Source organism: Panthera onca, chromosome B3, assembly GCF_046562875.1.
Source record: "Panthera onca isolate mPanOnc1 chromosome B3, mPanOnc1 haplotype 2, whole genome shotgun sequence".
Classification (NCBI taxonomy): Eukaryota; Metazoa; Chordata; class Mammalia; order Carnivora; family Felidae; genus Panthera; species Panthera onca.
Genome location: NC_138344.1, coordinates 5,548,861 through 5,572,687, shown reverse-complemented (window position 1 = coordinate 5,572,687; position 23,827 = coordinate 5,548,861). Strand labels below are relative to the sequence as shown.

General features: G+C 56.1%; 1 protein-coding gene across 2 annotated transcripts in view; it reads left to right on the top strand.

The window, feature by feature from the left end:
• The window catches only part of SEMA4B (semaphorin 4B), a 46,947-nt gene that overhangs the window by 17,038 nt on the left and 6,082 nt on the right, over positions 1-23,827 (top strand). Inside the window, exons 2-8 of one of the 2 annotated variants that reach the window (XM_078449025.2) lie at positions 4,079-4,318; positions 18,627-18,790; positions 18,962-19,024; positions 21,279-21,377; positions 21,970-22,081; positions 22,394-22,507; positions 22,643-22,794. In XM_078449025.2, coding sequence (XP_078305151.2) covers positions 4,180-4,318; positions 18,627-18,790; positions 18,962-19,024; positions 21,279-21,377; positions 21,970-22,081; positions 22,394-22,507; positions 22,643-22,794 — 843 coding nt within the window. In that variant the 5' untranslated portion in view covers positions 4,079-4,179. Of the gene's footprint in view, positions 1-4,065; positions 4,319-18,626; positions 18,791-18,961; positions 19,025-21,278; positions 21,378-21,969; positions 22,082-22,393; positions 22,508-22,642; positions 22,795-23,827 lie in introns of both variants that reach the window. The other variant, XM_078449024.2, reaches the window with a different exon arrangement.

Genomic DNA, 23,827 nt, shown 5'->3' with positions numbered 1-23,827 from the left:
CTGTGTGTTTTCCTCAGTTTCACTGTGGACTAATGGATTGGGTTTTTTTGATGCATTAGAACCCATTACTTCAGTATGCTTTTTGATTTTCAAATTATCTCAAGTTTAGTCATCAAGCGGGGTCAAAGTTTTTTTGACGCCATCCCATTAATCTTTAATAACTTCCTTGCTTTCTAGCCCAACGAAATGTCCCAGGCTCGCCTTGTACTTTCCCATTCATTTCCCCAAGGAGTCCTGGTACCTTTTATAAATGAGTGTTATTTAGGAACCAGGAGCTGGGTGCTAGGATTGCTCACCCAAAGATTTTTTTAAGATTTTATTTTTAAGTAATGTCTACACCCAGCATGGGGGTTGAACTTACAACCCCAAGATCAAGAACCTCATGTTCCACCAAATGAGCCAGCCAGGCATCACGACACCCAATATTTTTTATCAATGACTTGAATAAAGGCTAAGAAGTTATTATCAAATTTACAGATGATTCCGAACTGAAAAGAGAAGCCAAATGTGTGATAACAGAATTAATGCTCAAGATGACCTCAATAGGATGAAATCTGGACCAGAACCAGTAGATTCAAAGAGATCAATGTGGGTCGCCTGGGTGGCTTGGTCGTCTGGCTCAGCGTCTGGCTCAGGTCGTGATCTTGCACTTCCTGAGTTCGAGCCCTCCATCAGGCTCTGTGCTAACAGTGTAGAGACTGCTTGGGATTCTCTTTCTCTCTCCTTCTCTCTCGGTCCCTCCCCTGCTCGTGCTCTCTCTCTAAATAAATAAATAAACAAACTTTAAAAAAAAATTAAAGGGGGGCACCTGGGTGACTCAGTCGGTTAAGCATCCAACTTCAGCTCAGGTCATGATTTCCCAGTTCATGAGTTTGAGCCCCACGTCGGGCTCTGTGCTGACAGCTCGGAGCCTGGAGCCCGCTTCAGATTCTGTGTCTCCCCCTTTCTCTCTGCCCCTGCCCTGTTCACACTCTTCTCTCTCTCTCTCTCTCTCTCTCTCTCTCTCAAAAATAAATAAACCTTAAAAAAATTTTTTTAAACAATTAAAGGAGATCCATATGAAGTCCTGTGCTTAGGTTGAAAATGTTAAATTGCGTAATTTGAGGTTTTGGGGGAACTCTTTACTAGAGCAAAGTTGATATCAAAAAAGTAGCTCTGGTGGTTTGTTGACATGAGCCAGCAGTATTCCGTGACTCTTAGGTCATAGTGACTCTTAGGTCATATTCATTCATTCATTCATGTAGCCACGACTTACTGAGGGTCTCCCATATGCCCGCACGGCTTGGGCGGTGTTAGTCAATAACTAGCTCAATAAGCAACATTGTTCCTCAATGTCCCTCAGGCAATATTCTTGGTGCTGGGGAGTGGGGGCAGCTGAGGATTCCAGACAATGAGGAAACACTAAACAAGAGTGATGAGCGCTTTGGAAAAAAAAATCTCAGGGTCAGGGGAATTTGGGGAGAAGTTCACATTCTTCCAAGAAGGTGATCTTTGAACAAAGATGTGAAGGAAGCAAGGGACTCAGTCACTGGCTATCTGGGGGAAGAGTGTTCCTGGCAGAGGGAGTAGCCAGGGCCAAGGTCCTACCCCGAGTGCTTGGCCTGGGGGCGGGCCTGGCGTAGATGGTGGAGAGGTGGGGGTGAGGGTGACACACGGCCTTGGAGACCACTGTTAAGTCTTGGGCTTTTAGTCTGAGCGAGACGGGGACTCACTGGAGGGTGTTGAGCAGAGGAGTGCCATGACCTGACTGTGGTTTCAAAAGACTCACTCTCATTGCTGAGTTGAGAACAGGTTGCAGGGGAACCAGGGTGGAAGCAGAGGCAGCCATTAGGAGGACCTCAGAGTAACCAAGAGAAAGAGGGTGCTGACTGCAACCTCCCCACCCCCTGGGGAGGTGGTAAATGGTCAGATTATGGACTTGCTAGGGGGTCAAGTGCTAGGGGGAGCCAGAGGAAAGAAAGTAGTTTAAGGTTTTTAACCTGAGCAGCTTGAAGATGGAGTTCCTTTAAATGAGATGGAGAGGGGTGCCTGGGTGGCTCAGTCGGCTGAGCGTCCGACTTCAGCTCAGGTCATGATTTTACGGTTCGTGAGTTCGAGCCCTGCGTTGGGCTCTTTGCTGATGGCTCAGAGCCTGGAGCCTGCTTGGGATTCTATGTCTCCCTCTCTCTCCACCCCTTCCCCACTTGTGCTCTGTCTCTGTCTCTCAAAAATAAATAAATATAAAAAAATTTTAAATGAGATGGAGAAAGCTCATACAGGAGGGGCCCGTTTGGGAAAGGGGAGGGGAGAGGTCAGGAGCTTAGGGTAGGACATGCTGGATATGAGATGCCTGTCAGACAAGACAGCCCCGTAGAAATGTTGAGGCCATCTGGAGTTCGGGACAGAGGTCGTGGCTGCAGATAGAAGCTTGGACATAACATAACTGGCTGCAGACAGACTGACACCATTAATAGAGGTGAAGTGTCCAAGGCTTGGGCAATGCTAGAGCCCCGAGTGGTGGGTGCTGTCCACGCCCCGTGTGGAATTCTGTGTCCAGTGCTGGAAGCCCCTTCAGAAAGGGGTGCTGTTAGCCTGGACCATGTCCACAGAAGGGTGTCGGGATGATGGGAGGTAATCACGGAGCGTGAGGAAGGCTGCCTTTGAGAGGAGACCTGGTGCTGTGTGAGTACTGTGCCCATCTCCTGACAGCCACCCTGTGGGAGAGGGTGCGGTGAGCCCTGGGGGTGGGCTGAGAGCAAAAGCTGGTGGCTCTGAGGAAGCTAGTTTTGGCAGGGGGTGAAGAGGAACTTTCCAGCTAATTCCTGGAGAAACCTGCACCACTGCCCTGGAAATGACCAGCCTAGTGGAGGTTTTCAAACTCCCTTTGACCTGAAGTACAGGAAGAATTCCATTTTACTGTGATCCTGTGCACATTTAGGAAAAGGTGAAACACGTTTCCCCACACCTTCTTATCCCTTCCGTCATCATTGCACTTCCATATTTGCTTTTCTTCTCTCCCCTCCCCCCCCCCCCCCCCAGCCCAAAAGAGGGCTGGAACTCAGGACCCTGAGATCAAAACCTGAGCTGAGATCAAGAGTCAGAAGTTAAAGCTGAGCCACCTAGGTGCCCCATCCGCTTCTTTTTTAATGCTAATAGGGACCCCTTAAATTGATTCCAGGACCCACTGGGAGGTCCAGTCTGCAGCTTGACAGCCCTGGTCCCGGCAGAACTAAGCTCCATCCCTGAGGATGTTAGGAGCCAGGAGGATTGCGGGTGGGTGGACCTTGCCTCTTCCAAGTGGGTGCCTGTAGGATTCCCCTCCCAGGCAACGTGCAGGCTGTGGAGGAGCTCAGACGCCCCTGGCACTACCTTATACCCCGTTACCCCACTTAGGCTAATCTTGCCTCGCCCTCCCCCCCCCCCCCATCCGAGATGCGGCTTCGTGTGGGCAGAATCCTAGGCGTGGATGGCCGCGCAGGGTGCCTAGAGCGGGCGCTGAGCCTGTAGTGACCGCCCTGCCAAGACCCCAGGTGGGTTGACCGGTGCAGAAATTAGACTCGGAAGCAACCGGCCCGGTCGTCAGCACGAGCTCGGCCGATTCCTTTGGTCACGGGCAAGTGGGTGCTAGGAGCACTAGCGCGGGGGGGGGGGGGGGTGAGGAGAGACCAAGGCTCGACCCTCGGGAGGCGCCCAGGGAGAGACCCACGCGTTTTCCCAACCCCACGCGCTCAGGGGGTGGTGGAAAAGCCGGAAGGGGGTGGGGCGGCGGCGGCAGGGCCCGCGGGGCGGGGGCCGGGTGGGACCGCGGGGTCCGCTCTGCTCCCGGGGCGCACAGAGCAGGGCGCAGCACGCGGCCGCCGCTCGGGCCTCCCGCGCCGGGAGGGAGGAGGGAACGGGGAGGTGAGAGGTGGGAGGAGGGAGGCGGGGCGGGTTGGGCCGGGAGCGGAGCGGGAGAGGCCGGGCTGGGCGCCCGACTTCCTCCTTCGGCCCCTCCCTCCGCTCGTGGGCCGGCTCCGTCCGGGAGGGGCCGGGTGGGGGGGGGGGGGAGGGGGCTGGCGGCCCACGTGACCGCAGCTCCCCGCCCAGGTCGAGAGACCAGGGCAGTTACGGCGGGGCGGGGCCGCCACCCGCGAGTCAAGTCGAGCCACCTGAGCCGGAGCCCCGAGGACGCCGTTGCTCCCCGCTGTCCGGAGCGCCGCGATGGGCCGGGGGAGCCGACCGCCCGCCCAGCGGAGAGCGCTGCCGCCCTGGCCGCCGCTGCTGCTTCTGCTGCTGTTGCTGCTGCTGCCGCCGCCGCCGCCGACTCGGGCGCTCGCCCCTCGGATCAGCCTGCCGCTGGGTGAGCGCTGGGGCGACCCCACGGGGGCGCGGGCTGGGGTCGGAGGGAGGGGAGGCGGCCGGGAGGTGCCCGTGCGGAGGCTGCCGTGACAAAGGAGGGAGGGAGGAGGGGGCCTGTCGGAGGCTTGGGGTCCATTACGACCCCTCCTCCTTTCGGAGCGCTGCGGGGAGGGAGAGAGCAGAGAGGGCAGCTGTGGGGCCGCGGGCCCCTTTCTTCCCTTTTGGTGGGCGGGGAGGGGGTCTTTCTCCAGCTCTGTTGTCCCAGCTCGCCCCTTGGTAGGGCGCCCTTTTCGGCGGTGGCGCCCCCCACCCCCCACCCCCCGCCAACCCTTTCGCTCCCCGCCCCCCCTCGCCCGGTGCTGGCTACCCGCTGGTCCGCCTGCCCATCTGCTTGTCTTTGATGCTGACCAGAGCCAGCCGCTGGGCCGCCCCCGAGGGTGTCGCGGGGTGGAGGGGACCGTACTTGCCGCCCCATAAACACTGGGGTTCTGGTATTCCCAGCAAGTCGCAGCAGGACTCCTGAGCTGCGGCGGGACGGGAGTCCCGTCCCCACTCCCAGCCTTTCACCCTGGCCTACCCGCGCAGTGCCGGGCCCAACGGGGTGGGAACCCTTCCGGGGGCCTGGGAGCGACCCCAGGGATGGGGTCAGCTCTGAGATACCCAAACCCAGGGAGAGACTCCTCCTTGGAGTGCTCTGGGAGTACCATCCTCATTGGTGGGGTCCCACACCTGGTGCTCACGCCTGCTTCAGTGGCCCCCTCCCTTTCCAGCCATGGCTGTTCCCTCTTCTTGCCCCCTTGGATCTGCTTCTCCAACTCTTCTTTGAAATCAGAGGGACCTGGATTCTAAGTTCATTTCTACTATTGGCCAAATAATTCCCTTATTCCTGTGCTCGGGTTATGTCATCTGCAAAATGGGCACAGTCGTAGGTACCTTGCAAGGTTATCTTGGAGATTTCATAATACTAGGTGAGTTCTGTGGGCACGAGGTTTATAGGGGCTCAGTAAATGTTGTTTCTCTAAGCCCTTTAACTTGTCACATTGGAAGAATTTGAATAAAAGGCATATAAATTAGAGGTTACAGATTGGAAGCGTACCAGACTTTCTTCTCTTTATGGCATCCCCACCCCTGAAAACATTCTGTGTACAAAAGGGAAGAGTAGCAGAGTCAGCACTTAGGTTAAGTCAGGGTCTCCTGGCCTTCAGTAACCCTGTCTGAAACATTGCAAGACGGTATCCAGGAGATAGCTTGGGTTCAAATTCTTCTCGGCCATTTAGTAACCATATGACCTTGAGCAAGCTACTGAACCTTTCTGGGCCTTGATTTGCTCATCTTTAAAATGGGATAATAATAAAGCACGTACCTCACAGTCGTGAGGTTTAAATACGTTTATGTTTGAAAAGTCCTCAGGACAGGGCTTGGTACATAGAAACCGCTCAGTAAGTGTTAGTCGTTGTTATTGTCAAGTGTTAAGCACAGGTTTCATTCTTGTACACGCTGCACAGAGGCAGGTGACTGCCTGCGGTGGGGGCGGCGCTGGTTTGTTAGTTTGACCACAGTCCCTTGGGTGCTCTGTCTCGTTAAGTGAGGATAAACAGGTGTATCCGGACCCCGGCCTACGGCCTTGCCACTTTGGGTTATGGCCACAATTGCCTTTGCCCTTAGAACAAATACTCTGATGGACTCCGCTTATGGCCCTGAGCTGGCTCACAGAGTCATATCAACTGCAGCAGGTCTGGTGTCCAGCTCTGGAACTGGACGGGGACCGCTCAGAGGATAACTGAGAGGCAGAATCGGTGAGCTCTGAGTGGGAACCGAGAGAATCTGCGTCTTAAGAGCTGCTAGAACACTTGGTGGTTATTACCCACGTAGCTCCCAGCCCTGAGCCACTTCCACAAATCTGACTGTTGCCAGGCTCCTGTCCCACACCAGCACCCCCTACACAGGTCACTCGGTGCTCCGGTCTGGAATGTCTGTGTCACCACCCCCCCCCCCACACACACACCCACCCGTATGTTAAAGTCCGAACTCCCAGGGGACTGAGACGCAGGTTCACCTGTTAGGACTGGCACAGACGCACCGCACAAAGGTGCCCCCGTGAGAAGTTCCGAGGGCCTAGATATGCAGTCGATACTCTGCTCTCCAAGCTGCGGATCCTAGAGAAAAAGACGTCCTGCTGTGTTCTTGAGGCTGGGTCTGCCCGAGGGGACCTCTTTTTCTAGCCCCCCTCCAAAGCCCTGGAATAGGTTAGCAGCGCCTCTACACCTGAATTTGTGAGCACACATCCACACTTCACAATGTGCACCACAGCTCGGAGCGCTGGCCTCCCTAGACATCCTCCTGGCCCCTGATACCCCACCCGGGATGGAAGCCCCAGAGAGGAATGCCCCCGTGACTGAACGGACTCCCCCTCTGAGCATGGCCGTAGGCAGTTTCCTGCCTCATCCCCGGGGGCTTGTTAGATGTTCCTGGGGATGTGCCTATCCTGGGTAGGCCCATGGTGACCATGGGGACTCCTTCACGGAACCGGGAGACAGGCATGGAAGTAGAGACCGCACCCCCCTCCCCTGCTACCTGCCCTCTCCTGCTGAATTCCCACCCAAGCTCCCGAGGGCCCAGATGCCTAGAGACAGTGGGCTATGTCTGTGGTTCGGAACGAAATCTCTAGAAGTGGAGCATCCAGTTGATGACGGAACCCTCGTTACTGTTGATCTACAGCGGATTCCTGGGACTGTCAAGGAGGGGATCCCCCATTTGTGGTCTCATCCAGTGGTCGGGAGGGGGAGGAGGACCGGGGGCTCCAGGGCCAGCTGGACGAGCAGAGAGGCCTTAAGAGGAAGTTACTTGTCTCTGTGGAAGGAATGCTTCAGAGGAGGGTGTGGAATTTTGGTTCTCTTGCGCTGGAAACTGCGGTTTGGAGTTCCAAGACCGAAGGCTCGGAAGAGGAGAGATGCTGAGTGGAAATGATGGCCCCGGTGTGTGAGCTGCAAGGCCAGTGCAGCCAGGCCATGTGGAAAGGAACAAAGCAAACCTTCTCCTTTGGCTCACACGAGTCTTATTGAGTTCCCTTCTTTGGGCAATTAAAAGGAGTTATTAATTTCCTCCTGCCCCAGAAGTGCCTGTCTGGAAAGCTCTGGACACAGTGTTTCCAAACCAGATTGGAAATAAATAAAGCCACAGGCCTGCAGACGGCGCTCAACAAAACGCCATTGAGCTGAGGAACTGGCCATTGGCACAGATCAGTCGTTTGCCCTCTGACCCTGGAGCGGACCCCCAGGGGCATGGCCGCCCCGAGAAGCCCCCGGTGCGGGCTGCTATCAGAGTCCTGCCAGCCGGTTACCGGCCTCCCTCCTCGATGTGGCCTTAGCTCCACATGAGCGTTTGTCTTCAGCTGTGGCCTGTGGCCTGGCCTGTTCATAGCCCTTCAGAGCCAAGTGGAAAGAGCTGCAACTATGGGCGCTTATAGCCCGGCCTTGAAGCCTGGCCTGCCTCCTCGCTGCACCACCTGGGGCAGGCTGGGAGTAACGGCAGGACCCTCCTCACGGGGCTCTGGGAGGATTCCGTGAAATAACGTGTGGAAAGCGCTTGGCGCCGTGCCTGGCACGTGCTGTGTCCCCGGTAAGAAGGTAGCGGCCTCTCTTCTCTGGTGGAAATTCTCTGCCTGCCTTGCTTGGTGAGGTTATTTGCATCAATTTGGTTGACCCCGAGCTCGGCCTACACGCAGATCCTCGCCAGGGGATGGGATAGTGCAGATCCTACCCTCCGGTGTGGGGCCCGGCGGGGGGGGGGGGGTTCCTGCTGAATTGGGTGCACTTTTCAAGTGTCTTGGTTCAGCTCTTTGAAATTCTTCTTTGCCCCAAGCACCTCCCCTGCCTGGGGCCGGACCGCACCTTTCCCTGCCCCCTGCCCGTCACCGCTTCCACGCTGCCCTGTGCATAACCCACATTCAGCAGAGTGTTGCAATGCCTGTATGCCAGCCCAGCAAAACTCTAAGCTTGCACAACTTTGGGGGCACATCTGGAGACACCTGCACGTTCATCCTCCACACAAGGGAGGCAGGATGACGCGGAGCCTGGAGAAAAGGCTGGACTCGGGTTAGGTAGTCCATCACTCTTTTCCTTTGTCCCCTTCTTAGAGGCCGTGGCCCGACCCCCACACCGCCATGGGTGCCCAGGATCTCAGGATTGGCCGAGAGGCCTCTGCTGGGGCCCTCCCTGGGGTTGGTGGGTAGAGGAGCTTCTTCCGGACCCTCCCCAGCCCTCCCCACCCCTCCTCCTTGCATTCTGTCCTCCCGGCCGGGCCCCCCTCTGTCCAGGATGGAGCGTGGCTTACACTGTGGTAGCTGTCTTGGGACAGACGCCCGAGGTCCCATAAAGGCTCCGCTCCATCTCCAGCCATTCTCAAAGCCACAGGCAAGCGTTTTCTCTGCCTAGCCCTGTGCAGTCTCCCTGGTCATTTTCTAGCTGCCACTCCTATGTGACCATCTCCACAGGATGGGGCAGGACCACCCCCCACCCTCAGGTGGCACAGCTGGCGTCCTCGTGTGTATGCTGCAGAGTTTAGTGCCTAGAAGAAGGTGGAAGGTAAGGTAATAAGTATAGAGCTACTGTGGGCACCGGGCTTTTAGTTTTCTTGTGTCACCTACACAATAGGTGATGTTATCCCTATTTATAACATAAGACAGCTGAGGTTCCGAGAGGTGAAGTATTTTGTCCAAGGCATGTGGCTCTGCCCCCCTGGAATCTGACCTGTTCTCCATGGGATCTCTCTGGTCTGACTCATGGGTCCTCTGAAAAGACCATTTTGACATTTAGTAGGGTCTGGAGAGGTTGGCGGCCCGTGGTGAGGGCTTTTCAGTGGGGGTGGTAGACAGAAACCCCTCATGTTATCATAACTCTTGAACAGGGGCCAAATGAGCCCCCCTCTTCCTTGGCCTGCCTTGTTCATCCTCTGATGAACGCTCCCAGGACAGAGCACCCGCTGTGTGCCGGGCTCTGGGGTGGTAATGTTCCATCTCGCACGTATGAGGGGATTGAGGCCTGGAGAAGCCAACTCACGCCGTCAGGGTCACGCATCTAGAAAGGTTTGGGGTCAAGCCTTGGGCCACAGCTCTCTGACTCGAGAACCACATTCTCTCCATTAGAACAGTGCCTCGTACTTCAGTTGTGAAGTGTACAAAAGCAGCAAAATGGCCCAGGCTCAGCCCTGGAATAATTGATAGGTTATGTATTTCCATCTGGTAAAGAGATGTATTGAGGTCACTCCCTGGATGGGAGCAAGGGGCCGGGCTGAGCCCCTGACGGCGTGGCCACAGTTGCAAGTACAGCCTGCGTAGCACACCTGGCCAGGAATGTTGTGCGCAGGCGACGGGGGGGGGGGGCAAACATCTGAGACACAGGTTTGCAAACTGGTGGGGGGCGGGGGGCAGCAGGCCAGAGCCAGCCTGGAGATAGATTTTCTTTGGCCTCCAAGTGTTGTAGGAAATTTTAATTAGTTGCTGATCTTTAAAGCTCAGGACATTTTAAGTAAAAATTCAATTTTCCAGCTCTTCTGAAGATCTGGCAAGGCTGGGCCCGCATTCCAGTTAGCGAAATGCACCCGGGGCTGAGCTGGAGCCACCTGGTCAGAGGGACTCCTGCCTCCAGGCGGCTGCAGCCCCACCTGCCCTCGTCCCCTCTTTCCTGCATCAGTGGGCGTCTGAGGTGGCCAGAGTGCTGGGTGTTTAGTCAGAGCAGGGGTGGGGAGGAGGGAAGACAGTAGGAAGAGCTGGGGGCACGGGTAGGGTCAGTCCCGACTGTGACCCCCTAACCTGGGAGCAGGGCTTGGCACTTCTACGTGCTGCATTTATGTGGTCTTTGCAGCAGCCGCGGTGAGGGCTCCCTGTCAGAGACGGCGGGTCCCTGTTCAGATGGCACAGCTGGTCAGTGATGAAAGTCAGAGCTCCCACGTGGGCATCGAGGCTCTCTATGCAGCCCTTGTGACCTCCCTCTTGTCTCCCTGTGGCACTTTTCAGCCGCCACACTTCTGTCCGGGCCCTGAGCTTGCAGGACTGAGTGGTCAGTGCTTTGGGGAGGGGGCAGAGCAGGGGCAAGTGCTTCGCAGGCAGCACTCCTGTGAGCGAGAGGCTTCAGGACCTCTAGGCTGCCCTCTTTGAATCTAGGGCCTTTCCCTGGACCAGAGTACCCTGAATCGGATCTTAGCATTCTGTCAGTCATTCGTTCAGTCGCATGTTCATTGAGCAGCTTGGGCCTTACCTGCCTGGACAGATGATACAAATAGGACTAAGACCGTCCTGAGCCTCGGGAAGCTCTCAACTTGGTGGAGGAGACCGGCACAGAAAGCCCATCGGCAAACGATGTGACCGGTGGAGCCTTGAGAGGTGGGAAGAGGAAATGATGGGCACAGAGAAGGGGCTCTCGCCCAGCGAGGGATTCGGGAAGGCCTCCCGGAGGAGGTGAAACCCGGCTGAGTCTCACAGGAAGAGAAGGAGTTGGTGAGAAGGAAGGGCATTCCAGGCGGTGGGGCGGGCTGAGAGAGGAGACATAGGACCTTGAGTTGCAGCAGGGGAAGGAGACGTGGTGAGGGCTGGTGATGAGGGGCTTGGACAGTGGGGCACAGCTGAGGGTTTTATACGGGACAGTGACAGTTCCCAGAGAGACCTCTGGCTGCAGCGTGGAGGCTGGGCTGCTGTGTCCTGGGTGGGGAAGGGTGGTGGCCTGGTCCAGGACCATGGGAGCAAGGATCATAAGGGGGATAGATTTGGAAAACATTGAGGAGTCAAAATGGGCAGGATTTCATTATGGATCAGATGTCCATGGGAGAGGGAGGAAGGAACCTGCCCGGGTTTCCCCTGGGTGAGTGATGCCCACAGAGATCCAAGACGCCAGGCCCAAGTGTGCGTCTGGAAGGGGGCAGTGGTGGACGGTGCCCACGGCGGGGCTCCCACACAGCGGGCTCCGGCGTGTTGGAGGAAGATCTGCCCTGGGTGGAGAGATTTGGGGGTTGCCAGCGTCCGGGTTGTTGAAGCGATGGGTGTGGGTGTGTGACCTAGAGGCCAAGGGCAGACCCCAGGGAACAGGAACATTCAAGAGGAAACCCTGGAGGGGCTGAAGGGAGGTTAAGAACACAAACGCTAGAGCTGCTAGCCCAGGTTCAAATCCCAGCTCCACACTCTTTGTGACCGGCTGACCGCGGGCCAGTCACCTCACTTGTAACCCTCATCTGAAAGCCACAGGTGGTGAGACCGACGTCACAACAGCCTTGCCGGGATCTCATGCGCTGATCCATCTGAAATGCTTAGTAGGTGCTCCAGGAAATTAGCTCTTGGACGCCCAGAAGGAGTGTGAGGGAGACAGGAAGTGACCCTTGAGGCCGGTGTGGCTGACACCAGGGAAACAGGGGACCTCCGTGAGGCCGGGGGGCTGCGGAGGCCGTGCCCCCTCAGTGTCTGAGGTTTGGCAGTGAGGTGATGACCGGGCGCTGGCGAGCGTGGAGCTGGTTGAGGCCTGGCTCCCAGTCGAGGGGTGAGTGGGAGGTGAGCACTGGGTGGCTCTTCCCTTCAGGAGTTTGGCCGCGACAGGGAGGAGGGAGGCACAAAGATTTTTAGAAGGGATATTGAAGGAAAAAAATCTGCTTTCTGAGAGGCAGAGAGGTTGATGACACAGGACTTGGCCTCTGAGGAGATGGGGCGGCAGTGGGAGATTGAGGCTGTCTATACCTGGTGGTCCCAGCTTCTTCAGAAGGAGGAAGGCGGACCCTGGAGCAGTCAGGAGAGAGGGGTGTTCCAGAAGAGCCAGTCCCTGAGCCCAGGCCTGGAGGAGCTGACCTTGGTCCTGGCGGAGGTCAGGCTCCCCAGGTGATGGCAGCTCAGACAGGTCCTGGGTGAGGGCTCTGGTGGCTAGATGGGTCCAAGGAGGGTGCGGGGTGGGGGGTGGGGGTCGACTGTGAGGGGCTAGGGGCCACCTGGTGATTCTGGCAGGAGCTCTTGGCTTACTCGCTTGAAGCCACAGCAGTGGCCATCTGGGAAGTGGGCTTCCCTAAGTGCCTGCCCCAGGGACATGGGATGCTTCTAGGCTGGGTTCCCTTGACTTCTTACCTCTTTCTTAGTTCCTCAGCATGGGGAGAACTTTTGGCACACAACGCCTCTTCCCCTGCTGAGAGGAATCCTTCCCTGGTTGGGGACTCTGCCCCGGCACTGGCCTGGTGACAGTGGTTGGGCCCTCCATTTCCAGTCCATCAGGCAGCCCTGGCACAGCACCGGGCGGTGTGGAGGGAGGGAGGGAGGATGTGCTTCCAGGGCGTTGGACGTGCCCCAGTTTGCTGCAGAGTCAGCGCTCCCGCCCTAGGGGTGGTGCCCCCGCGGGTACAACTGGAACCGGGTCCAAGGGTCCAGTGTGACGTCTTGGGGAGGAGATGCTCCAGCAGAGCCTCTTAGGAGGCTCTCGGAGACTTGCCCGGGGCCCGGACCCCTTTCTGGGGACTTTGTGACTCGAGCTGAGGGGCAGCCAGCCGCCTCCCTGCACTGGGAGGGGGGCGCCTTCCCGGCTCTTGACTCTGCAGAGAAGCTGGTGTCCCCTGGCCTGATCCTGCCGGGGCCTGTGGAGGGCAGGATGTTAGGGCCAGGTCAGCGTCAGCTGTGGTGCCAGGAGCCACCGTGGAGAGAAAGACAGGGTGGTGCTCTGAGTCATGGCCTTGCTGCAGCTCGCTGGCTGGACTGGGTGGGGAGGTGGGGACGGGGCCGAACCCTGTTCCCGTCTCACCTCAGAGAGCTCCAGGCTTCCGGCTGAGTCACAGGGAAGGGAAGAAACTCTAGCTGAGGCTGGGGGCTGAGTCGTTCCAGCATCACTTCCTGCTGAGGGCCCCAGGGGTAGGGGAGCGGGGCCCTGCAGGTAGTTCCCTCAGGCCCCGTCCAGCGTGCCCTCTCCAGCATCCTACCTTCCCGGGGTCCTGGAGAAGCCACCAGCTCGGGCCTGCCCGGGGTGGATGGAGAGGTTTCACCCCGTCCAGGGAGACCGGCCGCAGCCTCAGGCAGCCCAGCTTTCTCCGTCCTGTGCTAACCCGCTGGGTAGAGGACGCAGAGGATGTCTGAGCAGCACAGGCGGCCGAGGAGAGCACACGGGACACTCTCTTTGCCACACAGAGAGCAGCCTGGAAGCTAAGGCTGACCCTGAGGTATGGTTAAGGCTTCCAGGGAAAGGAGAACACAAACACCCTGCCAGTCACCTCTACACCAAAAGCAGCCCGGAGCGAACACACAAGCACGGACAAGCCTTGTGGTCGGGTGCGCAGACACACGCACACACACATGCACACAGGCAAGCCCAGGCAGGGCCCACACAGACAGACGTCTGTGCGGTGACTCTGGAGGTGACCCCAGGCACCTGGGCGGGAACCAGCTCATGCATGCAACACGTACACCGGTCCGGTTACAGAGCCCTTGGTCCCTGGTGAGACCCCCAAGTGACCGCGACAGACCTAGGTTAGAAACCACCCCGTGTGAGTTGTTTTTACCCTCGAGGACGAGGGAGGCCCAACTCTTCCAAACAGCCCTGCTCCTCTGGCAGCTCTTGCTGGGCTGGATTTTCCTGCAGGGCTTTTGGATTCTGGTTTTGACCCACTCAGGTGTTGATCGCGTGCCAGACGCCGTGCCAGCACTCAGCTAACGTGTGCAGGGCTGTTCTGAGTAAAGCTCTCGGTAGATGTGGGTTATTATGTCTGTTATTTACACACACAGTCTCATTTCTTTTTGTAACAACCCTATGAGGAGAGGGGTTATTATCCCCATTTTCCAGATAAGGAAAGTGAGGCTCCAAGACGTTAAGTGGCTTGTCCTGGTGGCAGGTGGCTCCTATGTGACAGGGCCAGTATTGGCACCCAGGTCTCTGAGTCCTGAGTCTGTACTCTTTTTTTTTTTTTTTCTTTTTTCAATTAAAAAAATTTTTTTTTCTTTATTTTTGAGAGCGACAGAGTGTGAGCGGGGGAGGGGCAGAGAGAGAGGGAGACACAGAATCCGAAGGAGGCTCTAGGCTCTGAGCTGTCAGCACAGAGCCCGACGTGGGGCTCAAACCCACGAACCGTGAGATCGTGACCTGAGCCGAAGTCGGACGCTCAACTGACTGAGCCGCCCAGGCGCCCCAGAAATGTTTTATTTATTTATTTTTCTCTTTTTAATTTTTTTTCCTAAATTAAAATAATATCCCTTACTAATACTAGAGCAGACTTTAGTCTGTAGCTAAAACTACACTATTTGTGGCGAGAATCTGGCCTTAATAATATAACCGGCCCCCCAGCGTTTTATTTATTTTCAAGAGAGAGAGAAAGAGCACAAGCAGGGGAGGGGCAGAGAGAGGGAGACCCAGAATCGGAAGCAGACTCCAGGCTCCGAGCTGTAAGTACAGGGCCTGACGTGGGGCTTAAAACCACAAACCGTGAGATCATGACCTGAGCCAAAGTTGGGCGCTTAACTGACTGAGACACCCAGGCGCCCCTGAGTCTGTCCTCTTCATCTCTGTCTCGTCAAGGCTCCCAGTTGGGGAGGCAGCCCCACTGACTAGCCCTGGCGAAGTCCACAGGGCAAGTGGGAGGTCGTCAGAAAGCAAGGCCTTCAGGACGCCATGGCTTTGAGTGTGAGAGGCTCAGGGCGGGGGACGAAGGAGGAGAATGCCCAGAAGGGGAATGGATAGTATAGGGGGCCCCTCACCCACACGTCAAGGCATTTTCTGTCTGCCATTTCCATGACCGTGTTCCCCACATGACTGGAGGTGCAGCCCGGCGGGTCCTTGAGCAGCTGGCGCCCTGGCTGTCCTTCCAACCTGGCTGCGCTCTGTCTACGTGACCCTTGGCAGATTTCCTCTCCCTTCCAGGCCGGAGCGGGGCCGAGCTGCCACCTGGACGGCAACCTTATCTCTGACCTTTGGTGTTTCTGTTTCTGGACGGATTCCGAGCACAACCTCCTGCCTAGACTTCCAGGCCCCGCCCGCGGGAAACGGGCCTCCTGGGAGGGCAGATAAGCGTTGGCAAATTTGAGCCAGCCCTTGCTTTCAGAAAACCATGAAGGGGACGTGGAAGATGTTTGCCCTCTACTCTCTGACTCCTCGTGAGACCGCTGGGGGCTGTATTTTCTTTGTTATCCCCATGAAATGTAGGGGACCGCTAAAGGTCAGGCCGCCTGTGCCTCCTGACAGGGGACTTATGTGGTATCCTTCGTGGTCTTTGGGAGTCAATTCGTAAATGCACGTTCTCAGGCCATCCCAGGTCAGCGGCGGCAGCACCTCTGGGGCAGGCCTGGACCTGGAGGTCAGACCTGGGCGACTTTGCACCCTCCCGGGAGTGGGAGCAGACCTCTGCTGGCCAGTGGGAGGGGTCCCTTTACTGGCGTGACTTCCTAGGAGCAGAGCGTGGAAATGTCAGGCTCCTAAAGGCTCATCACCGCACAATACAAGCCACATGATTGGACCCTGTTGCGTTTGGAAATTTCACGGTTGGGAGAACTGGGGGATTAGGACTAGAAACTTTCTTTGGGTCTCCCAGTGTGTAGAGTGCTGGTAAGTGATGAGGAGTTGGGCGTTTGAGGCAAAAAACCTAGAGTCTCAGGCGATTCTGGACTTAAGAGTTCAAAGAGAGGCCCTGACCTCTCCGGACCATAGCTGTCCTCCGGTCTCAGTGCCAGTTTGGACACCAGACGTGAGGCAGGACTTACCCCATGAATTCCCAGTGCCGCCCCAGTTTAGACTCTGCTGTATGACAAGACTCTAGCTGCAGAGCCACACACGTTCCTGCACTGGCCACCTTGTGTCATCACCTTCCCTCACCAGGAGCCATTGTGAGGAGCAGCCTTGGGAACTCCGTCATCCTGTTTGCTGGCGGGCTGCTGTCCATCCCATGTCCCATGAGCTTTGCTGGAACGTCCCACCTGAGGGTTTCCTTTAGCGTTAGTGGTGAGGCAAAAAGCTTAGTTTCTCCAGAAAGGCTGCTATGTGTACCTCCTCTTGGATAGTGAGAACAAGGTAACTTCATTTCCCTTTTCTTCCTGGCCACCAGGAGGCTCAGCCTTAAATGGGCACCCCATCCCTAGTAGCTGTTGTGAAGATCTCTCGGGACCTGCTTATGTGACTGCGCCCTTACTTTCTGGCTTAGATGTTTTCTTCAGATGTGTGTGTTCTCCCTACTCCTGATTTCAGTGTTTCTGTTTCACTGTGTCCTTTTCTTTATTTTCTTGCCCTTTGTGGAGCCAGGCCGGGGGTATGTAAAAACACTCACCATGTGAAAGCACGTGAAGCCATCTTCACAACTGCTTTGTTGGCATGTTGCATTTTTTGCTTCCTCAGCTTCACGAGACGATATTTGCGTGCGTGGTCATAACCGACTGGTCAGTTAGGAGATACCTGAGCTTGGGCAGGGTGGCTGAGTTCTGCCTGTTTTTCTTTTCTTATCAGCTGCTTAGAATTTTTAGAATAATTTCTCTTCAAATCCATGAATCACTCAAAGTACAAACGGTACCCTGGTTGGATAGGTATGTGTGTTTCTTTCTTTTTCTTCTTCTATTTCTTTCCCATTACACAAGAGGAGCCAGCTTGTTGTAGAATCCAAAAAAATGAGAAGGAAAAAGGAGAAGAAAATTACCTATACTCCCACCAGGGATACCAGTTTTCAGCACCCTGTGTGGTTCATCCTTCTGGATTTTTTTTTTTTTTTCGGTTTATATTTTTCCCACACAAAAAAAATAGGATCTAACTAGGCATACTGTTCTATAACCTTCATCTTCACTTGGTGGGAGATCATTAGAATCTTTCCTTGTGTTGCATACTTTATAACAATGAAAAAGAGTTAAAGTTTATATCCAGGACATGTGCACATAATTTGTTTTTAAGTATGGGAAGAACTTACCGTGAAAAGCAGCAGATGCCTCTGTCCTCCCCAGCCCCAGGCCTGGAGAAAGGGACACCTTTTCGTCATTTAGACCTTTGTTAATACAGTGGTTTCCTCCACGTGGTGAAGTGCCTTACACCACTATTTCTTGGCTTGTCTAATTTACTGATTGGCTGCTGAGAAAAATAAGGCCTTCTCTATCCCATTACCCTTCTCCACCTCCTCTGTGTTTCTACCCCCGTATCGGGTTACTTCTGTAATTTAAAATATCATACCTCGGGGTGTCCGGCTGGCTCAGTCGGCTCTTGATCTCAGGGCCGTGAGTTCGAGCCCCACATTGGGGGTAGAGGTTACTAAAAAAGTAATAAAATAAACTTAAAGAAAAATTTTATATTAAAAAATTGTTTAATGTTTTTTATATTTGAGAGACGGACAGACAGTGCATGAGTGGGGGAGGGGCAGAGAGAGACAGAGACAGAATCCGAAGCAGGCTCCAGGCTCTGGAGCTGTCTGCACAGAGCCCCCACGTGGGGGCTTGAACTCATGAGCCACGAGATCATGACCTGAGCCAAAGTCGGACACTCAACCGACTGAGCCACCCAGGCGCCCCGAAAAATTGTATACTTGAGCCTCAGTTTCTTGTTGCATTAACCACTGGCATTATCTTGCGGCCCTCTTCGCTCTCAGAAGATAGAGACTCCACTTTTCCCTTAACTCCCCTGGCAGCCAGCATCACCGCGTGTCTGTTGTTCACTCAAGTTCCCGAGGTCAGGGTCAGTGACAATTTACATTCTATTTAAAATCCCGAATCTTCCACGAGTGACTGAGTGGGAGCAAAGAGGTCAAGACCGGTGCCCCGTGTTTGCCTCCCTCTGCCGTTTTAAATGAGGCTCGCTGCAGGGGCAGGGGGCAGGTTCGCTGCAGGGGTAGGGGTGGGCTGTGCCCTGTAGATCCTTCTCCTTGGGTCTGATGCCACTCAAAGGCGGGTGTTCAACCTCCTTCCCTCTCTTTTGTTCTGTTACGTGCTCTATCTTCGTTTGCTTCATATCTGACCATGACTTTCTTGTATGCTTCTGTTTGCTTGTTTTCCTGGTGTTTCTAACACTACATCATTTTTTTCCCCAGCTGCATAATACTCCATTGAGTGGAGTATTAATAGTGATGTGTTTTCATCTAGTCCCCTGTGGTTGGACACTTAGGTTGTTTCCAATTTTTCATTCATAGGGACGGTGCCATGATAAATGTTCTTTTACATTCATCTCCGTGCCTTTGTTTCTTACATGATGTTGGAGAGTCCAGGAATGCTGTTCCCCCTTAGGCCTGACCCCCTGTCCCCAGCCCCTTGCCGTGCGCTGCCCAGATCGGCCCATCCTAGAGGTTGGCAGAAGAGGTTTCTCGTGGGAGGTGTGGCCCCCAGGTTTATGTCTGTCTTCCTCTCCCAGGCTCTGAAAAGCGACCATTCCTCAGATTTGAAGCTGAAAACATTTCCAACTACACAGCCCTTCTGCTGAGCAGGGATGGCAGGACTCTGTACGTGGGTGCCCGAGAGGCTCTCTTTGCTCTCAACAGTAGTTCCAGCTTCCTGCCAGGCGGGGAGTACCAGGAGGTGAGATGATGCCGGGGGCTGGCCAGGCTGGGCAGAGGATGGCAGAGGGGAAAACAGAAAAACTGACCCTCTGGGTGTGAAGACGATGCAGACGGGTGGGGGGGTGGTGGTGGTGCTGGGCACGTACATCCTCCACTCCCCCTCCCACACTCCCCTTCTTTCTTCCTGCAGCTGCTGTGGAGCGCAGATGCAGACAGGAAACAGCAGTGCAGCTTCAAGGGCAAGGACCCACAGGTGAGCTTGTACCTGGAGGCCACCTGGGCTGAAGGAAGGCTGGAGAGGTGCCCTGGACCCGGCACGGAGGGAGGATGTGGGAGCCGCTGCAATAGAAAGAGCGTAGGCTTCCGAGGTGGCCGCACCTGGGTTTGGCCCTGTCCTTGTTATCTCTGTGACCTTGAATGAGGAGATTTGCCTCTCTGAGCCTTAGTGTCTCCACCTGTAAAGTGGGGCTAGTGATGCCTACCTATCTCAGGTCTTGCTGTGAGGATTCAGCGAGCTGATACATACGAGGCACCTGGCACCTAATCGGTGCCAAATAAATGTCAGCTTCCAGCAAGAGCAACGATTGGGTGGGGTGGGAGTCCTGTCCCCCCACAGGTGGTGTGATGGAGCAGAGCTGACAGATCCTGGTGGGGTTTTGGCCAGACCACTGCGTATGGGGTGTGGTCCAGCCTGGGAGTTCTCCTGGAGGGTTCCCCACTATTCCCAGAGACCTCCCTACCCTGCGTGCAGCAGAGGGTGGCTAAGGTGAAGGGGAGAGAGCACCAGAGTGGAGTTCAGACACAAGTTCAAGTCCTGACTGCCCGTGACTTCTTTTATTTGACAAACGTTTACTTATTAAGCACTTGGTCCATGCCCGAGTACTTTTTTTTGTTCAAAAAAAAGTTTTTTTAATGTTTATTTTTATTTTTGAGGGAGAGAGAGAGAGAGGGAGACACAGAATCCGAAGCAGGCTCCAGGCTCTGAGCTGTCAGCACAGAGCCCCACACGGGGCTCAAACTGGAGAATGGCAAGATCATGACCTGGGCCCAAGTCGGATGCTCAGCCGACTGAGCCACCCCGGTGGCCCCCCCCTTTTTTTCTTGTTTAAATTTATTTATTTATTTCGAGAGAGAGTGAGCATGAGCCGGGGAGTGGCAGAGAGAGGGAGGGAGAGAGAGAGAATCAGAATCAGGTCCCGTGCTGTCAGCACAGAGCCCGATGTGGGACTCGAACTCGCGAACTGATCACAACCTGAGCCGAAATCAAGAGTCGGACGTTTAACAGACTGAACCACCCAGGCGCCCCTGTGCCCAAGTACTTTTAGACACTGGCAGTGTAACAGTGAAAAAGAAGAAAGAACAACAGGCAAAACTGAGCCGCTTGAACAGGTAGTCAGGCCACAGCTCATTAAGAAAGGGACATTTGCATCAGGACTGGACAGTGCTGAGGGAGTTAGCTGTGGGATTCCTGGAGAAGGGGCAGGACTGGACTTACTCTGAGCGAGGTGTTTGGGGAGCCACCAAAGGGCTGGGCAGGGGAGTGACATGGTGGCATCTGTTTTGAAAGGGTTGCTCTGGGGGCACCTGAGCGGCTCAGTTGGTTAAGCATCCGACTCTTGGTTTCGGCTCAGGTCATGATCTCACGGTTCATGGGACCGAACCCCGTGTCATGCTCCCGATGGTCAGTGCAGAGCCTGCTTGGGACTCTCTCTCCCTTCCTGTGCCCCTCCCCTGCTCTCTCTCCCTCTCTCTCAAAGTAAATAAACTTTAAAAAAAAAAAAAAAAAAAAAAAGGAAGAGTCCCTCTGGCTGCCATGGTGGAGAGTGGTCTCCTTGGGGCAGGGGCAGAGGGAGGGAGACCAGACCGGGGTGGTACCAGTAAAGGGAGTGAAAAATGGTCAAATTTTGGATGTATTTTGAAGATGGACCCACCAGGATTTCCTGGTGGGGAAATGGGAGGTGTGAGGGATGAGTTGGGGCTGACGGCCGTGAGCTTTGGAGCCTGAACAGCTGAGGGGGAGAGGTCTGAGAGGAGGAAGTTTTGGGGGAACGACAGGATGCTTGGTCGGAGACACCCGTCAGACACCCTTACAGAGGCGATCCATGAGTTTGGGGTCCAGGGTCCTGCTCTGGGCTGTGGCTTCCTCACGAGGTGGTGGGGAGGACCAGAGGTTTTCCCCGAGTTTCCAAAGAAGACCCTCAGGGAACAAGACAGCGCAAGAGGGAGGGATCCTGTGCCTTCACTCTCAGGCTGGAGAGAAGTTTCCAGAACACAGATCTAGTGGAGCCCCTGGGTTCCCCTCCAGTGCACACTGTCCGTGGTCCTCAGTCTACCCTGCCCTGGGAGGCTGCTGGGTTCTCTTTTGCTCTGGGATTTGAGGCGCACCAGAGAGCAGAGGCTTTACCCACCACGCCCCCGCCCCCACCAACTGGTGGTGAGGGCCTGGCGGTGCCCCCTGGTGGCATGCTTGGGCCTGACAACCTCCTCCCTCCTCCCCCCTCCCCCAGCGCGACTGTCAAAACTACGTCAAGATCCTCCTTCCGCTCAACAGCAGCCACCTGTTCACCTGCGGCACAGCAGCCTTCAGCCCCGTGTGCACCTACATCGTGAGTGTCCCCCTCCGCGCCAGGAGCCGTTCTCCAGCACCGATCCATGGTCAAGGGCAGGACCCAGGGCCGAGCTTCTAGGGAACAGTGGGCTCTGAGAGCCCTGAGGCCCAGCCCCCATCTGGTGGCCGGGTTGGCCTGCAGGGGGAAGGAGGGGTGCCTGTGAGCACCCTGGCCGACCCAGGACACCACCCCTTGCTTCCTCTAGCTGTCCCCTGCCCTCACTCAGCTCCGGAGCCCACCTCGCGCACCCCTCCTCGCACACACTCTTGCGTTTCTGCTTTTCACCCGCCTGTGGCAGACGGCGGCACTTTGAGGCAGTGGGTTGCAGCACGGGAGTCAGACACACCTGGGTGTGAATCGCATTGCTGCCCGTCTAGTCTCCTCTGTGGCCCCTGGGGCCGGTAGGGCCCACCACACAGGGCCACTGCCAGGCGGTGCCAGCACTGTGCCCCCGGTGCAGAGATGAGGATGGTCTGCCTCCCGCCTCTCCCCCCACAGAGCTGCCTTGTGGGGCACACCTCCCTCCTTTCCCTCCAGGCCCGCGGGCTCCTTGGTGAGCCCCTGAGCTCTCCTGTCTGCTTCCCCGCAGAGTGTGGAGAACTTCACTCTGGCACAGGACGAGGCGGGGAACATCCTCCTGGAAGATGGCAAGGGCCGATGTCCCTTTGACCCCAATTTCAAGTCTACGGCCCTGGTGGTTGGTGAGTGTTGGGAGCAGAGTGGCAGGATGGGCTCACTGAGGCTCCATGTGCGGGGCGGGGCGGGGAGGTGGGGGGGTGGGGGGGGTGGGCGAGGGGGCGGGACCCCAGGCCTGAGCTGGCGGGTTCACGCCATGCTGATTCCCAGGGGGCACGGGGCGACCCTTGGCTGCCCTTGCTTTGGCTGTTCCCGGTTGCCGCTCTCTTCCCTGTCCACCTCAGGCGTGGTGGGCAGTGCTGGGGTCACTCCGGGCCCTGAGCGGGCAGAAGGGGCCGTGCCGAGGGGCCATTCCCATGGGAACGTTCTCTTGGCAGACGGCGAGCTGTACACCGGAACAGTCAGCAGCTTCCAAGGCAATGACCCGGCCATCTCCCGGAGCCAGAGCCTCCGCCCGACCAAGACCGAGAGCTCCCTCAACTGGCTCCAAGGTGAAGTCCTCCCCACGCACCCGGTGGGCAGTCCCCGGAGCCCAGGGAGGGGCGCGCTCTCCCTGCAGGGCCGAGAACACTCTCCCGCCTGTCCGGGATGCCCGGGCTGACTCCGTGCTCCCCGTCGGCCCCCAGACCCAGCGTTTGTGGCCTCAGCCTACGTTCCCGAGAGCCTGGGCAGTTTGCAAGGGGACGATGACAAGATCTACTTCTTCTTCAGCGAGACTGGCCAGGAGTTTGAGTTTTTTGAGAACACCATCGTGTCCCGCATCGCCCGCATCTGCAAGGTGAGGGACGGGCCGCCCCGGAGACCCCAAAGGCTCCTCGGGTGCAGGATCAGGAAACGCCAGGAGATGGCATCTCCTGTCCTCAAGGAGGAACAGCTTGGCTAACTGCTTTCCTCTCTCTCCTTTTAAATGAGAATAGCTCTTAATGTTTTTTTTCCTATTTAAGAAAACGTGGAAATACAGAAAAGTGTGCACAACAGTCACTTACAAGGTGAAGAGGCAGTGGACCATCGCGATCCAGAGCATAGTCTCAAACCAGGCTGCCTCGGTTCAAACCCCACTGGGTCCTGTGACCTTGGGCAAGTCCCGTGCCCTCTCAGTCAGCGTCCTCGTCTGTTCAGTGATGTTGCGTGGGTAAAATCCATCCACAGAAAGCTCTCAGGAGCGTGGTACGCAACAACTAGATGTGGACTGGGTTAGTGTTAGAACCCTGCTGCCTCACCACAAGTGACCACGCTGTTAACGTTTTAGAACGCCCCTTGGGAATCTTTTTTTGTATATGCGTAAATATATACGCATTTGCATTATTAAAACACCGCTTACAAAGCAAGAGTTCTACTGTAATGCGGGTATTTAGGTGTTTGCTGGGAATCGTGACCTCTTTTCCTGCGTGTAGGAGACCCCTCTCTGTTTCTGGCTGTTCCACAGTGAGGGAACTGTCCTTTACTCGGCCGGCCTCCTGGACATTGCCGTCAAGTCCTCTTGATTTGATTTATTTATTTTGTATATTTAAAGTTTCTTTACTTATTTTGAGACAGAGAGACAGCACGAATGGGGGAGGGAGAGAGGGAGAATCCCAAGCAGGCTCCGCACTTGTCAGCGCAGAGCCCCTGTGCGTTGCTCGAACTCACGAACCTCAGGATCACGCCCTGAGCCGAAGTCGGACGCTCAACCGACTGAGTCCCCCGGGCGCCCCGCTTCTTGCTTTTAAATGGAACTCGGCCCCAGCCGTGGCTTGCCCTTCCCAGGGTCTGGGTCAGCTACCACCACCACTGGGGAGGGGCCGCAAGGGGCACCAGCCTCCCCCTGCCTC